The sequence below is a fragment of the Cyphomyrmex costatus genome, unplaced genomic scaffold (genome assembly GCF_001594065.2).
Source record: "Cyphomyrmex costatus isolate MS0001 unplaced genomic scaffold, Ccosl1.0 scaffold410, whole genome shotgun sequence".
Taxonomy (NCBI): Eukaryota; Metazoa; Arthropoda; class Insecta; order Hymenoptera; family Formicidae; genus Cyphomyrmex; species Cyphomyrmex costatus.
In genome coordinates, this window is record NW_017278319.1 from 91,251 (window position 1) to 109,134 (window position 17,884).

At 38.0% G+C, this 17,884-nt stretch overlaps 1 protein-coding gene across 1 annotated transcript in view; it reads left to right on the forward strand.

Annotated features, from left to right (window-relative positions):
- The first annotated feature begins 1,887 nt into the window (after positions 1 to 1,887).
- Positions 1,888 to 17,884, forward strand: part of LOC108777140 (uncharacterized) — a 45,855-nt gene continuing 29,858 nt past the window's right edge. Inside the window, 7 exon segments of the mRNA XM_018543950.1 lie at positions 1,888 to 2,072; positions 2,584 to 2,776; positions 14,933 to 15,046; positions 15,134 to 15,305; positions 15,484 to 15,584; positions 15,671 to 15,880; positions 16,149 to 16,334. Coding sequence (XP_018399452.1) covers positions 1,888 to 2,072; positions 2,584 to 2,776; positions 14,933 to 15,046; positions 15,134 to 15,305; positions 15,484 to 15,584; positions 15,671 to 15,880; positions 16,149 to 16,334 — 1,161 coding nt within the window.

A 17,884-nucleotide genomic window follows, 5' to 3' on the forward strand; every position in this document is an offset into this window, starting at 1 on the left:
CTGTACAAGCATGTGATACATGCTTTAATGCGCAAAATAACTATTTTATTTGTGATTTCTATCAATAATATCTTTATATTCGTTCTTTTTCAGTTAAAGAAATTGTTATTTAAAATGCAATTGAAAATATATTAGTTTTATAAGGATATAAAGACTAAAGATACGCTGTACATTCTGTACATGTGATACATGCTTTATTGCGCAAAATAACTAATTATTTGTAATTTTTCTCAATTTGAAATGTTTTATTTCTGTATCCTTTGAATGTATCATTTACCTATAAAGGATTAAAATCATATAAGTCATAGTTTAGTTTTGTAAGGTTAAGAGTAGATTATACATTCTGTGCGTTATTAATAAGATATAATTATTTTATCTGTAAAGTTTATTTAAAATCAATAACATTTTAGTTTTGTCTCTAGTCTTCAAATTTTTTTTTTTAAAGTAAGTGCAATCACAGTTTTTTGTTTACAACACAAAGAATATATTTGCTGTATGTTATGTATAACACAACAATAAATGTGTTGGTGCATGAAATAATTTTTGTGTATTCCTATAATCTTCTCTATTCGATTTAAATAAATCATTAATTTTTTAAATAAACTTTTATTTTTATTTATGCAGTTTAGCGGCTTTTGATTGGAAATTATACTTATTTCACACATATGTACACGAAACGACTGAATATGGTAGTAAAAAGCGTCGTTCTCTGTCCCATACAGCGAGATATTAATAATTACAGTTATTTAGGTTAGAATATCTGTCATACGAAATATATGACATAAGCATGCACTGCGGTCACATGCGCATGCTCTGTGGCCATATACGCATATGTCAGTTTTGGGGCCCATTTTGTCTGACGCTCGTTTTCGCCTATTCGATAAAAAAGTTAATTATTGCAAAATTCTTAACAGTATTATCAAAATTGCTATAGAGCATCGATAGAAGACACTTTCCTGTTTACATTTATATCTCCAAAGATTTATTTTCTGCTTTTGTCTAAAAATTATAGTCTAAAAACAAAATAGTATGTCGGTATCGATGACCTTCCTCTATTAATTTTAAAAGAATTCTTATGCCAAACTGTCTATTTTAACGTAATTTTATTATTGAAAGATAATGAAATACCATGAAAAATGACTCATATATTATTGAAGATGCCAGGTTCATCAAAGTAAACATACACCAACAGTTGCCAACTTTACGTCTGACTTGAATACCTCATTATCAATTATGTATGCTAAGGTTTTTTACCATTTTATTATCTTCCAATAATAAAGATGTATTATGTTAAAGTGGACAATATGGTAAAACAATTTAATAAGCATTCTTTTAAAATTAATATTGATCTTTTGTGGTTCATTTTTAAAATATAAAAAACTGTTATTTTGATCACATAGAACACTATATTTGATTCAAGATTTTGGAGTACATAAGAATTCTTTTGAAATTAATACTGATCTTATGTGATTCATTTTTGAAATATAAAAAACTGTTATTTCTATCTCTCACCTAGAACACTATATTTGATTCAAGAGTTTGGAGCACATGTGTGTGAGTTAACCAGTTTTCAATCACGTATATCTTCATAAGCATACATTTATTGTTTGTACATCGTTAACGATATTTGCGACTTAACATTGAAAATGACCTAATTAAGGTCGAAACGTCTGTTTTTTAAATTTTAATTTTATTAAACTTTATATTTATTTTTAACTAATGACATTTTTTATTTACTAAGACTTTTACAATTTAACGAATGTTGGCTCGTAGCCCTGTTGTTTTAATTATTTTTTAAATTTATTGAGCCTTGTTTTATATATTAACATATATACTTATTATTTAATTATCTAGTAAGACGATCCTTTTTAACGAACAGTTATGGAGATGCTTATAAAAAATATGAAAGCAGCGGATATTCTAGAGGATTTAGAATCAAAGCTTGCATATATTCCAGGCAGTTGTGATCATGACGGACGACCTTTAATAGTAATAAATATTCCACCAGAATTTGATTCCACAACAAAGTCGAAATTAGAGTTCCTCATTTCATATTTTTTATCAATTTTCAGGTATAGACTATCTTTGATACCTCATTAACTGATGTACATACACACATACACACACACTTAAAATATATATACAGGGTGTTCCAGAACGAGTGTCAAAAATTACACGAACAGGTAGAGCGGACTGAACTGAGTCGAAAAGTCCTGTACCGTTTTGAAATTTTCGCAATAGTCAACGAGATAATATTTGGTAAAAATTACCGAATACGTGGGTCCGCCCGGCCTACTACTGCCAACAGTGTACGCCCTTGATAGTTCGATGGCGCGCGGACTGTGGAGAGCGGGGATTGCGTGGCGAGTCACGACGTTCGTCACCACGTATTCGGTAATTTTTACCAATTATTATCTCGTTAACTATTACGAAAATTACAAAACGGTAGAGGACTTTTCGACTCAGTTCAGTCCGCTCTACCTGTTCGTGTAATTTTTGACACTCATTCTGGGATACCCTGTATATATAATATTAAACTTATACAAATGAGTAATTAAATATTTATTGGTGATTAATATATAGCGATGAGACGAAGGAAAACGGATTGGTTTTAATTGTAGACGCCCGTTATAGTGCATGGCGCGTAACTAGATCTTGTATTAAACTCTCTACGAATCTTATAGGATCTAAAGTCATTTCTGTGATTGTGATACGACCGGATGGGTTTTGGGATAAACGTGTCGACAGTTGTACCAAGTTGTATAAAGAAGGCGAAGTGAGTAAACTAATTTAATAAAAATGTATTACAATAAGTGATATCAAAACGATATATGAACAATGTTACGTCCAAACTCTGAGCATCCATGATCTACCATGTGGTAGGACTAGAATGAGAAAGAATGTGAGAGGGAGAGAGAGTGTGGAAGGACGTAAAACAGACGCCCTATCTCGTTGGTGCACGCGCAGAGACGAATCCCACAAGTCAATTGCACTTTTTGTCACTTTGAGAAAAAATGGGTCAATGACTTGAAAAGGGGCGTTATAATACCTTTTTCGAAAAGTCGTGCGATGGGCGGTCCTATAGTCTTATAGGTCATGGAATTTAATCTCTTTAACTCTGGATCGGACCACGTACGACCATTTAGTTAACGAATATGAGATACCAGAAATTGTAAATGGTTAGGTTTAAAACCGTTTGTTACAATGAATATATTTTAATCATTAATAATAAAGATATGTAATAATTAATAAAAAGATGTAAAGATAATGATAATGATAATTTGAAAATAATAGATAGTAAACTTAATATGAATGTTACATTTAAACAAAATAGAATTTACTTCTTTTTATTTATTTCTTTTTATGTAATTCATTCGCATATATTATACGCGAATACAAATATATACACTGCATACTTTAACTCTCGTGGAAATATTTCTAATCTCTTTTATATACTAAATGTACATTCATATTTTCACTATAACATTATTTTATCGGGATCGAGATACAATCTATTTGCATATTATTCATATACGCGAATATATAAACACCGGTATTTTACTCTCGTGGAAATGTATCGTATCTTTATATTCTATTTGTGACATCTATATTTTCTCTATGATATTATTACATCCAGACTGAGAACTAGCAGCGTCAAGCGTATTTACATAAAAAATTTTTCTATTTAAATAAATTCCTTCTATTCTGTACTGCTACTTCTTTAATTTTTTGTGATAACACTTAAGATGAATAAAGTAATGTAATTTTGCGATTATAATATTTTGAAGGAAGAATAAATAATTAATTACTGTAACTTTGATTAAAGAAAAAAATGTGTTTGAATTAATTGTGATATAATATTTTTAAAAAGAATTAAACCACTTGGATTGGAATAGAATTCCAATCCATCTTTTAATAAAAATATAAAGACATATGCTTAGGTTTCATTGTATATGAAGATAAAGATAGTACCATATGGGTTCTACTTAATAATTTAGTAGAATTTAACTTGACGCCAATTATTGATATCAAATTAAGTAAATATATGTCATTAGAATTAAGCAAATAATAAGGATAATACCATGTTGGTTTTTAGAGACAAAAAAGAGAGTAATAGAATTTAACTTAGCGCCGACTGTTGATATCAAATCTTTATACATGATATTAAAATTAAGTAAATAATAAAGATAGTATAGAATTTAAAGATTTAATTATTTACAAAATTTATAAATACGGAATTTCAATTTATCATCTTTAGATTTTAATATGTCATTCAAAAACACTATTAACACCCATGATGCTATAAGCATCAAAAAATTTTAATCAATTAAATTCGTGATATTATTGCGGTAGTAAGTATGCGTCAATGCTGAAATTAATCAGCGTCGCAATTTATGGGGGGATTACGCAGTATATAAAATTCACACATAATTAGAATAAGCACTTGTGATCTAGCTTTGACCGTTATAGGCTGTCTTCTTCTTGTTTGTGTTTATCACATGTACGGTCATAAAAAGATTCCAATATTTATAGAATTTAACTTGGCCAAATGTTGATATCAAATTTATACACACGATACATATCATTAGAATTAAAAAAATAATAAGGATAATAACCACGCAGGTCTTTAAAGATGGTACTCTACTAAACAGCAAATGTGATTAGTAGAACTGAACTTGACGCTGACTGTTGATATCAAAACTTTTATACAAATAATAAATGCCGTTAGAATTAAATAAATAATAAGGATAATGTACAAGTGATACATGTCATTAGATTTAAGAAAATAATAAGGATAATACCACGTTTTTAAATTCTACTAAACAGCAAACATGGTTAGTCAGTTACACAGCCGATTAAGTAATTGGTTCTATTAACAGCAAAGTGAATAGTCAGTTCCACAGCCTATTAAATACTTGGCGTTTGTGAAACTGTACAAATAATACAGTGTTATTAGAAATAAATAATAAAGATAGTAATCGCTAACATTTTTTAAATTCTACTAAATAGCAATTAATTATTACAAGACCGAATATAAAATTACTATGTTTTAGCACACATTGTTTTAACGATATTGACGACGCGTAACTTTCAGGATGTTGCAATAAAGATTGTTATTATAAATGAAACCAATAATAGATATTTTATTTTCAGATTTATTGAAAGAAAATGCTTGAAAAGAAAAAGCTAAGATTTAAAAGATAATATAATTTTGTAAAATTGTATTTTGAACACGAGAGAATTTGAAATCTCGCGGGTAACCGAGAGGTAACAAGGGAAACTTATCCTTAGAAAAGCCATTAGAGTGTTCTCGTAGATCTCTCTACGCGTCGTTGAGGTATATATCACGTTCAGGATGAAGCGGATGGGTTAGGGTAAACAATGCTAACTCTTGTTCATTATAAACATTTTATTCTCGTTGTCTGCAAGGACGCTACGCCATTGCGTGAGATAACTTCATTTAATAATCTAAGTAGCCCGTATAGGCGCACTAGTGAGTGCAGGAGGAAATCATCGTCACTCGTCAGAAGTTGATCGCTCCACCACTCGTCATTCTTAACAACTATTGCCATCATCTGATTGGTGTCAGAAATACAAACTGAACAAACATGCGCAAATCGACTTCTTACAATTTTCTTTTTTTAAATTATATTTCTAAAATATTCTAATCTGTTTGTATAGATTGAAATATTGTGTATACCTTTACTAGAATATCCTGAAAGTTATATGTCGTCAATGTCGTTTAAACGCAATGTGTACAAAAACCAAGTAATTTTATATTCTTTGTAATCTTGATGATTTTCTCGATGCGTTTGCTTTGTAAGTTGCCTTTCATTTTATTATTATTTATTTTTCTGATAGTTATCTTAATATTATCTTATAAATAATTTATTTTTTATTTTTCGTTTTTTTTATAATAACAACCTTTATTGCAACATCTTTTCGTACGCAGGATTAAAAAGAATTTAAGAAAGAGTATGCAATGCAGTAAGAAGTAAAGTCTCACATTTTGAATCTTCCCGATTTATGGTATACCCGAAAAAATGGTTTAGGGATCAATTATTATGTTGCAGAGTCAGCCCGATATTTCATGTGTCGTACGACAAGGCTTTTCAAGCACGTTGATTGGCTATAGGACAGAGAGATCAGAGAATCTCTCTGTTTTACAGCCAATAAACAGGCTTGAAAAGCCTTGTCGTACGACACATGAAATATCGGCCTCATGCGAATAACGTGAAAAAGTTCAAGCCATGTTCAAAAAAAGAGAGATACTCAAAAATTTAAACATTTTTATCTAATAATAATATATTACCACGAAAAGAAACTGATATATTATTAACTGAAAGTGCCAGTTCAAAGTGAACATACATAAAGTGTACCAATGTAACTTACGGTCGATTTTCGAATTACCTCCGCCTTCCGCTGTCCCTCTCACCTCATCGCGCGCGGTGAGGTATAATTGCATGACACAATATGGCTGCGTTCCGTTTCAAGCATATGCATGCCTCAGGTAGCAAGGTGTCGTCTATTTAACGTCATTATTTAATCATTCTTATGACGAATGTGACGTTTAAAATGACGTTTGAACATCGCAAAAATGACGTGGATATGTCACAGGTACATAACGTCATAAGTTGACGTCGAAAAGACGTTTTTTTTTCGTGTTATTGACGATTGTTAATGATGTGAGAGTGGCCGATAACGCCTGCGAGTTACTGCAGCGTTAGGCCCCACGCGTTTTCCCGAGATAATGCACAAACGGGAAGCGTGGTCGAGAAACACGAGTTCCTCTACAATTAAAGAAGTCGCTTGATACGATAATCTTCGCTCGCGATGCACTGACACTCGCGAGGAGGGCTTTCAAATGAAACGCCACTACTTTTCTATTACTCGAGACTTTATTAGATCGCTGTTGTCGTTGCCGGATGCACAATGTATACCGCACTCAATTCCGCCGTTACAGTTCGCCAGTAAGGAAGTAAGTAAGTAAGTGAAAATCGGAAAAGGAAGAAGAAGCGCGACGGTATCCGAAGCCGCGAAGGGGGGGAGCCGAAGGCCCGCGAGAGCGTCATGCACGCTCCGAAATTACCGGCAACGGCAGCCGGTCGAATTGCTTGACCAATCTCGACATGGCCGGGCATACTTTACGCGCCAACCAGTAGAATACTGAACACGCCGCCCCCGTTGAAAGGAGCTACTTTCGAAATTAGCACGAGTAATGCCGTAAGCCTATTGAGGTAAACGTGTCTCCTCGTACAATGAAAATCGTTAATGACATGGTATGCTAAAACCAATATGAGTAAAAATTATGATTATGCAAGTTATCTTAACCCTAACTTATGTCTAATACATATAAACGCTATTTGTCCATCGGCAAGATGGCTATTTTCGTTAACGGTCTGGTATATTGTCCTTTCGCCGTACGGACAGTGGCCGCTCGCGCGATTCCATCAGGACCCAGGTGAATCTCCTCCACTCGGCCTAACAACCAATGAAGTGGTGCCAGACCTTGTTGCTTCAGTAAGACCATCTGATTAGGCCTTAATTGCTCGCCCTTGTTGGCTCTCCACTTGTTCCGCTCCTGCAAAGTGTGCAGGTATTCCTTGCTCCATCTGCTCCAAAAGTGCTGTCTCGCCTGCTCGACTCGCTGCCAACGCAATAATCTGTTTTCATTTACATCGATTAAGTCATGATAGGGGAAACTATTCAGAGGGGTGCCGATCAAAAAATGGCCTGGAGTCAACGAACTTAGATCATTTGGATCCTCACTTAGCGGAGTGAGAGGACGTGAGTTTAATATGGCCTCTATTTCACAAAAAATTGTTTGCAGCTCCTCGAATGTCAAGGATGCTTTCCCGGTTATCCGACTAAGATGCCGCTTAGCGGACTTGACGGCGGCCTCCCATAGGCCTCCAAAATGAGGCGCGTTGGGTGGAATGAATTTCCATTCGATCTCTTGATCGCGCAAAGCCTGTGCTAGTTCGGCTTGCGTTTGGTCGGTGCGCAAAAACTTACAGAGTTCGTCGAGCTGCCCTTGGGCACCTACAAATGTTTTTCCATTGTCGGAATATATACAGGCTGGTTTCCCTCTGCGGGATATGAAACGCTTGAACGCCGCTAGAAATGATTCGGTGGTAAGGTCGCTGACGAGTTCTAAATGAACGCATTTCGTAGAAAAGCACACGAATAGTGCCAAATATGCCTTGTGCGTGCGAGCATTTCGCCTTCTGGATTCACGCACCATGAACGGACCCGCATAATCTATGCCAGAATGCGCGAATGGTCTCGACGCATTTACCCGTCCCGCCGGCAAGGATGCCATGATGGCCTCCGATTGAGTTGGGTGGCTTTTGAAGCACACCACGCAATGGCGAATTAGATTTCGCGCGGCCGACCTTAAAGATATCGGCCAATAACGTTGTCTTACTGTCGCGATCGTGGCCTGTACGCCCGCGTGAGCGTTGCGCTCGTGCTCCTGCCGTATTACGCGCTGAGTCAAGACATGACCACGCGGCAACAAAATGGGATGACGTGTGTCAAAATCGAGCCCTGAGTGGGCCAGCCTCCCCCCCACGCGTATCAGCCCATCCTTGGAGAGGAATGGGGAAAGAGCCAACACGCAACTCGATGTGCGAAGGACTTGGCCCTCGCTAAGAGCCTTGTATTCGGCGGGGAACGCCTGGCGCTGCACATATGATTTGTAATGCGTTGAGCATCTCCTTGGGAGAGACAACGCTTGAAGCCTCGCGGGGGGCATAGGATTTGGAAAATCTTAAGCAGTACGCGATGACGCGGCACGCTTTACTAAGTGTCGAATATCGGTTTAAAAGTTCGTTCACGAGAGAATTGTCTACAGTGGCGACGGCCACAACACACTTCCTTTGTTCTGGAAGTTCCTCTAGAGAATGTACGAATGCAGATTCGGGCCACATGCTAGAATCATGTTGCAAGAATGCAGGCCCGTGCCACCACATTGATGCCCCTATTAAATCTTGTGGGTTAAGCCCACGCGACAGAAGATCCGCCGGGTTGTCCTCTGATCGGACATGGCGCCAGCTATGCGGATTCGTCAAATTTTGAATCTCTCCAATTCTGTGAGATACGAATACTGACCATCTTCGAGATGGGGAAGTGATCCAATTTAATGCTATGGTAGAATCCGACCAAAGATAGATTTGCATACCGACTGTGTCAAACGCCGATTGAATTTTATGCCATAACCTTGCCAATAATAGTGCTGCTGAAAGCTCGAGCCGTGGTAGCGAAAGCGCCTTGAGAGGCGCCACGCGCGACTTCGAACACAACAACTCGGTATGGTAAGTACGGTCAGCAATCTCTGATCGCAGGTAAATGCACGCTCCATAAGCCTTCTGGCTCGCGTCGCAAAACCCATGTATCTGCACCGATTTGGGATCGCTTGAAATTTTAACACAGCGGGGAATATTAAGCTGATTGATGCCAGCTAATTGCGACTTGAGCGCCGTCCAACGCTCGTGTAACTCTTGCGGGACTGATTCATCCCAATGAACGCCTAGCTGCCAAAGCTCCTGGAGAATTAGCTTGGCCAAAACAATTACCGGCCCCAGCAGACCAAGAGGGTCAAAAATTCTGGAGGTGTCCGCTAATATTCTTCGCTTAGACGTTATGACGGAAATGTCATCGGGTTCGTAATAGAACCGAAAGGTGTCCTGTGAGTGGATCCAATGAATGCCCAATACAGACGATTCTGGGCCATTATGAATAACAACCGGGTTATCGCACTGATCTTTTACTCCGACCAGCAATTCGGAGCAACTTGATGCCCATTTGCCGAGCTCGAAGGCGCCGGAACGCAATGCTTCGATCGTTTCGTCCCGGATTGCTAATGCTTCGTTGATCGTGTCGGCCCCGGTAAGCATGTCGTCGACGTAAAAGTCGCGTCCGACACACACGGCACCGCGGGGCCAAACAATTGCACAATGCTCGGTCAGCCACTTCAAGCATCGCGTGGCCAAGAACGACGCTGGCGATGTACCATACGTCAAAGTGAGAAGCTCGTATGCCACGACGTTAGAAGTGTACTTGTCGCGCCAGAGAATGCGCTGATAATTAGTTTGCGACGGATGCACCATGACTTGGCGGTACATCTTTACAATGTCGGCCGATAGTGCGAACCGCCATGTTCGGAATCGCACTAAGATAGTGAACAAATCCTGCTGAATGGTAGGGCCGACCATGAGGGTATCATTCAAGGAGACGCCCATTGCGTCCTTGGCTGAAGCATCGAAGACGACGCGAAATTTACCAGAAGCCGGTGTCTTGGTAATGCTGTGATGAGGTAAGTAGAAGGACTCTGAAGCATCGCTGGCATCGTCGCCAATTCGCTTCATGTGGCCCAACGCACTGTATTCATTTATGAACTGTGAGTACCGCTCTTTTAATTCTGGATAACGGTTAAGTCTTTTTTCAGTGCCTCGAAGCCGCTTCAAAGCGATATCCCTAACGCCGACGAAAGCAGGAGGCGTAGGCTCCTTGAAGGGCAACTTAACCACAAATCTACCTTGCTCGTTACGGGAGAGATTCTGCACGAAATGCTGCTCGCAAAGTGCCTCCTCGGCACTGTGAACGCCGGGGGACTCCGCAATATTTTCTTGCTCCCAAAAACGCGATAGCTGATTATGCAATTGTACGTTGCTAATTGAGGTGTGAAATGACTGTATACTCGATGATGACCCTGACGGTACATGTGACCGACCGGCCAAGATCCATCCGAATCTCGTTTTTTGTAATGTGGGGCACGCAGGCGACGACCTCATCTGCCCGACACACATCAAATTCCAAAAATGCTCTGCGCCAATCAAAACATCAATTTCCGATGAGACGTTAAACTGAGGATCAGCCAATTCGAGATTCTGAGGAATCTCAAATGCGCTTCTTTTGATCGAAACGGCAGGAAGTTTACCTGTCACATGTTCTGTGACGATGCAGTCTAATGGAAGGCAAAACGAACTTGTGCGTGAATGTAACCTTATGCTAGCTGCATGGAATGATCGCGAAGCGGTGTTATTTATACCCGAGATAGAAACGTCTAATGAACGCGTTCTAGCATTGATTGAGTTTATAAACCGCCGCGAGACGAAATTAGTTTGAGAGCCGGTGTCCAGTAATACACGACAGGACTTTCGACGACCCTTATCGTCATAAGTGAAAGCGATTGCTGTAGAGAGCATCACACCGTTGTGACCGGTGGCCGTGGTGCTACTCATGACAACGGTAGAGGAACCGCTGGCCGATGCCGTTTCGTGGTCGGCACGACCTTGTTCAGCGGGCGCGGTAGGCTGCACCGACGCCGCGACTGGTATGTGTAGCAATGTGTTGTGCTTGCCTTTACAAATTTTGCAACTGCCTGAAGGGCATTTATTAGCGACATGATCCGTCGCCTTTAAGCAATTGACACAAACCTTGCGTTTTTTAATCTCTGAAATCCTCCGCGGGACGGGCAGTGCTAGAAACCCCTCGCAATGGTACACGAGATGCTCGGATTTACAAAACATGCACTTCGTCTTTATGGACGCCACGCCGGAATGAGTCTTTGAATTCGCTTGCGATTGCGCTCGCGTATTTACATTTTTTGCCTTACTAGTGGCTTCGAGCGTTATACAACGATGAGCGATGAAATCCGTAAATTGTTTTAACGTCGGTAACTCGGTGTCGTTCAATGACAGCTGCCACTCTCTCGAGGTAAGCGCATCTAGCTTGGAGCTTAAAATGTACACTAACAAATCGTCCCAATGCGATGTGGGGCGATTAAGTGCTCGTAGGGCATGTATGTGCCTGTTGGCGCCATTTGCGATCTGACGCAGTTCGGAGATATTCTCCTTTGCCATGGAGGGCAATTCCATAATGGCTTTTATGTGACTTTGAATAATAGCGCGCCTATTGTCGTAGCGATCCTTCAAGAGCGACCACGCTACTGGATAGTTTGCTTCTGAAATTTCTAACGCGCTGATTATCTGGGCCGCATCTCCGGTGAGAGAAGCCCTTAGATATTGCAATTTCTGAATGTCGCTTAATGAAGCGTTTACATGAATGAGCGAATTGAAGCTGTCAAAGAAGGGACACCATTCGTCATATTTCCCGGAAAACTTTGGTAATTCTAATTTCGGTAGCCTTATATGACTAAAATTGTGCGTGGCCGCACTACCGGAAAACGATGGCGAAGACGAAGCCGTGACACGCGACGCCGCTATTGGATTGAGCATTTCGCGCATGCGCGCAGACAACTCGTAATATGAATCCTCGAACGCGACGCGGTGTGACGCCTCAGATTCATCACATTCCTCTATTTTCGCTTGCACGGCATCGTAATCCGACCAATAAGCGTCGAGCTTAGATCGGCGCTCCTCGAGCTGCGCCGCGATGGACGGCGTCACGGAAGTCACGGACCCCGCGAACGTGCGTATCCGCGTGCATGCCGCGAGAATTGCGCCGCGCCTGCGCTTGAGCGAACCGGCATCGACGACGTCATTGGTTGCCATGACGAGAGCGAATGGAAGTTGTTAGGCCTTAAAGAATGAGCTTGATCGACACCGACACTGAGATAGTTACCCCTACCTTACAATTTCTCGTATGCGAATAGCCGCGCGAAGATGCAGGATGTCGATGATGTGTCGAACCGTCCTTCCTTCCTTCCCTCCTTCCTTCTGGCAGGAAGCGATGCTGCCGGAAGTGACCCGTAGAGGCAAGATGGCGGTGAAATCCGCCGCCTCATAAAGATGGCTGTTGCCCGTTGAATGAATGTATGGCCGCTGATGCTGCCCGTCAGAATCGATGGCCGCCGCTGCTGTTGCGAACGGCAGATGCCGATTACTGACTGAAACTTCCTTGCGGACCCCGATGGGCCGCTGATGTGGCGGTTGCTTGGCTGCTGCGCAACCGGGGTGGAATGCGCGGTCCGCGCCGACAACGACGAGTCTCGATCCACCAACCTGCACTTGCGGTGGCGGTGAGGATTGCCAGGACTATCCGGCTCGAAGGACCAAAATGTTAATGATGTGAGAGTGGCCGATAACGCCTGCGAGTTACTGCAGCGTTAGGCCCCACGCGTTTTCCCGGGATAATGCACAAACGGGAAGCGTGGTCGAGAAACACGAGTTCCTCTACAATTAAAGAAGTCGCTTGATGCGATAATCTTCGCTCGCGATGCACTGACACTCGCGAGGAGGGCTTTCAAATGAAACGCCACTACTTTTCTATTACTCGAGACTTTATTAGATCGCTGTTGTCGTTGCCGGATGCACAATGTATACCGCACTCAATTCCGCCGTTACAGTTCGCCAGTAAGGAAGTAAGTAAGTAAGTGAAAATCGGAAAAGGAAGAAGAAGCGCGACGGTATCCGAAGCCGCGAAGGGGGGGAGCCGAAGGCCCGCGAGAGCGTCATGCACGCTCCGAAATTACCGGCAACGGCAGCCGGTCGAATTGCTTGACCAATCTCGACATGGCCGGGCATACTTTACGCGCCAACCAGTAGAATACTGAACAACGATAGCAAGGTATCGTCTATTTGACGTCATTAATTAGTCATTTTTATGACGAATCTGATGTTTAAAATGACGTTTGAACATCGTAAAATTGACGTTATTTCTCATTGAGTTAAATTAAGGTTATATATCACACAACATATATATATCTTGAGTAAATAAGTAAAATCATAATATTATTTATATAATTTATCAAGAAATTATTATATAAACATTATAAACAATCATTTTCTTACAATATAATATATGTATCACGTTATCATGTACCGGTTTATTAATTAATATACGTATCTAATTAAATCTTTCACAATTTACGAGCAGACTACCTGTAGCTTTGTCGATCGTCTATCTTGAACACGTGGCTGACGTGACAAGTCTTAAAAAGTATTATTAAGCCTATTGCAAACAGGACGCATCTGCACCATTAATCGTTATATATGTGTAAGAGTTTGCAAGAGACACGTAATATCGCAATAGCCAATTAAATTTTTTGATTTGGAAGAGTCAGGAGTGCATTTTAAAAAGTTCAGTTTTATTAGGCCCCCTGACGTCTAAACATCGTAAAAATAACATGGATTTTTACATTTCATAAGAGTCACGCACAACGTCATAAACCGACATCGAAAATATGTCGTTATTTTCGTGTTATTAACGGAATAAATATATGACGTTATTAATTAATCATTAATAACGTTACTAATACGTCGACGATTGGCCATTTATTCGACGGCATCAAGTATGACGTCTTTAAGACGTCATAAATAAATGACGTCATTAATTGGTCAAAAAAATATGACGTCATTATTACATCTTAAATAGGTCACATGACGTCAATAATTTAAAATGACTAACTATCGACGTCAAAATGACGACAGCTTGCTACCTGGAGCATTTTATATAGTGAGCGTCACGTATACTATGTATATAGGGGAATGCGCGCATATGCGTGAAACGGAACGCAGCCTATATATGTATATTTTATATACTATCAGTTTTTTCCTTTCTTTAAAAAAAAGAGCTCTCTTATGAGCTGTTTTTATTTCCCTTTTTAATGGACTGCGGATCCGCTTCCACATTTATCGCTTCCAGCTATGCGTTAGAGGCCATTGGTATTTTCCTGATTAGCATTTACGAGATGAGAAAAATTTGTTCGAATTCTTAAAGAAAATTTCCGATGATTTCGCAAATGTCATCGAAAATTGCGACGGCAATTAGATATCTCTGAAAGGAAAGAATCGTGGAGTCTTCAGGACGTAACAATAACATGCACAACTAATTATAAGTAGGCAAATGCTTCTTCAGTTTGATCTAAATTTTGATGCTTAAAAATATATTAATTTTGCATATTATTATTGTATAAGGACTATTGTAATAGCTTTGATTTTTTTTTTATTTTTATCAATTGTTTTAGCCAATATACGTTACTTTAACGGAGCTACATGTGTACATCGATATTTCTCAATTACCGTACGAATTAGCAGGTAACAAGGCATACAATCACATCGAATGGATTAATAAACGTATGGTAAATTGAACATTATTAATCACGTACAAATTAAATGTAAATAATATGATAATTTGTTAACAACTTGATATATTTATTTTTTTCTAGAAAATGGAAGATTATTCAAGAGATGCATTAGAGTTTGTATCGAAGATGACAAATTTACATCAAAGATTGAATATTTTTGATGGTATTCGCATAACGCAATCGGATAATGTAAAGTCTTATTGGGAAATGGGCATAGAATTGTTATCAACGGCACGTCATGTACTTCAATCAGGTCTATACATTTTCATCTATTAGATTTTTTTACGATTAAAAATATATTTTATAAAGAAATGAATATAAAAAGGTTGAATATAAATTTGTAATCGGTATACTAATAAAAATTTAATTATTTTAAGCAACAGTGTCTCTTATCTAAAAATAATGGAAAATGTTAAATTACATTTATTTAGGTAGAAATCTAGTAAGTTCTATGAGTAGAGAGTCTTCTAAAGATATTTTGGATACCATTAAAGGAATTCATAAGCTACTCGATTCTATTGAATTAAAGCAGGTTATTTAATCACATTTACGACTGGCATATTTAAATTTATTTTTTATATATTTATTTTTAATACAATGTTCTTTTATCATTTGTAGATAGACATTGAAAATTCGTGTACAGAGTTGGAACGAAATCTGGATACTGCTAGAGTAATCGAAAGTCTAGAACGGGGAGTGTCAAGCGTTACTGATTGGATCTTGGGTCCAGCGGACATAATGCTAAATTCCTGTTGTCAGGTTGGTTTCGATGTTTCATCATCCGAGGAGCTCCGAAGGCAGCACGAAAAAATTGAGCTTCAATGCAGGGTAAATAATGAGTAAAACTTTATAATTTTTTTTCGATCTATTGTTATATATGATATACTTTTAAAATATTTTATATAATTTTTGAAAATGACCCGATTGGAGTCGAAACGTTTGTTTTAGTTATTTTGTATATCATGATTTATTAAATTCCCATTAAATTTGTTTGTTTAACTATTTGGCTCTTTGCCCTATTTTTATTTATACTATTTATAATTATTATTTTGTTTTAAAAAGTATTACATAAAATATAATTTTAATGTATTTATAGGAGACCTATGGACAATACGCAAAGCTGCTTCATAAAATTGACAATCTACCTAAAAGTAAACTACCAGAAGATTTAAAATCTCAAAGAGATTTCATGGATTTTGTTTGTCGTAGCTTTGCTTCACGGCTCGAAAGACGTAGAAATGTATTAATCACTTCGCAAAGGTTCTTTAGATTCGTTTCTGAGGTAAAAATCTATCTTTAATAATAAACTATAAAATAAATTGAGCTCTCAAGATTTAAAAACCATAATAATAAATGTGAAATAAATTAGTAGGCAATTGAGAGATAAGGATAAACGCGGTTATTCATGCGTAATTAATAAATATATTTAATTAAAGACGCTCTTAATTCGCAAACTGGACTAAAACTGGACAAAATTAATACATTAAATTTTAGACCACAATCTAGACAAATTTGTACGCTGGAAGCAAAAAATTCCAAACTCTTATCACTGCGAACAGCAAAGCTATTGCTGTTCGACGCTTGCCGCTTGCTACGTGCTATCTGAACTTTAACTTTAATTTGGTAAATTTTCGTTATCGGAGGTAACAAAAGTAAAACTCCTCGTGTGATCTTAATAAAATTTTCACTTTTCAAATTAGCAAAAACAACACTTTGCGAGCAGATTTAGAAAATTTTTTTGCATGAGATAAACATTTTTTAAATATCCAAATATAAATATATTGTGCATTGAATAACGTACGTTTTTAAAACGTTCATACTAACAATAAGTCCATGGATATTTGGACCAGATTGAAACCAAGTCTGAATGTCCAATGGATGTCCTGTTCTGTCTGTATTAGTTATCTCTGACAATGAGAATAATTTTCTTCCTTTGCGTTATGTAGGATCAGAGTTTGCAGCTGGTGAGTTTCTTTGATTAATTTTATAAATTTTTTAATTTGAAACTAATTTTGGTAAATGTGTCGATGAGGGGACCCCCCTCCAATGACTTTGACCTTGACATATGTTGTCAAGGTCATTACCCTGAGTAACCTCCAACAGGTTTTAGCCGTCGCTCGTCCTTCGTTAAAAAGTTATTAACAATCATACTTTTAAAATAAACGTATTATTTCTGCTATACATGTATGATATGAAGTACTAATCTACACCTTTCCCTGTTCAGAAACGTTGAACTTTCCACGCGAAGTAACTTTCACCCCCTCCCCCTCCCCTGCACAGAGGCACACGACTTCTACGATTGTACTGTTGCTATGATAGTACTGTCGGGGCAGACATCTGTCGACCAGTGTTGTGCATAGATGATTTTAAAATTAGCTAGATAAAGATAAGATGAAAATTTGGAAATTTATCTTAGATAAGATAAAGATGATTACATTTAAATTAATCTAGATAATATAGATAAATTTATCTGACAATTCATCTAAAAAATTCCAGATAATTTTTTATTTTTAAGACTATTTATAAATTAAGAATCAGTTTTTTCTCAAAATAATTAAAAAATCACGGTGGTCCTCGATTGAATTCAACCCTGACTTTCCTGCACCTCTGATTTTCCTTCTGGAATTGGTTTTGGAACATTTCAGGACCATTTTGCAATAAATATTAAAATCGAAGAGTGAGCACTTTTTTTTAAATCGAGTTTTTAAGTTTTAATCCATAGTTTCAATATAATCATTTCAAGCGTACATGTGGAAGGTAATTAAGTACTGAACGAAATGTAATTATTGTATATATTTTCTTCGAATTAAATATATATGTAACAAATAGCAA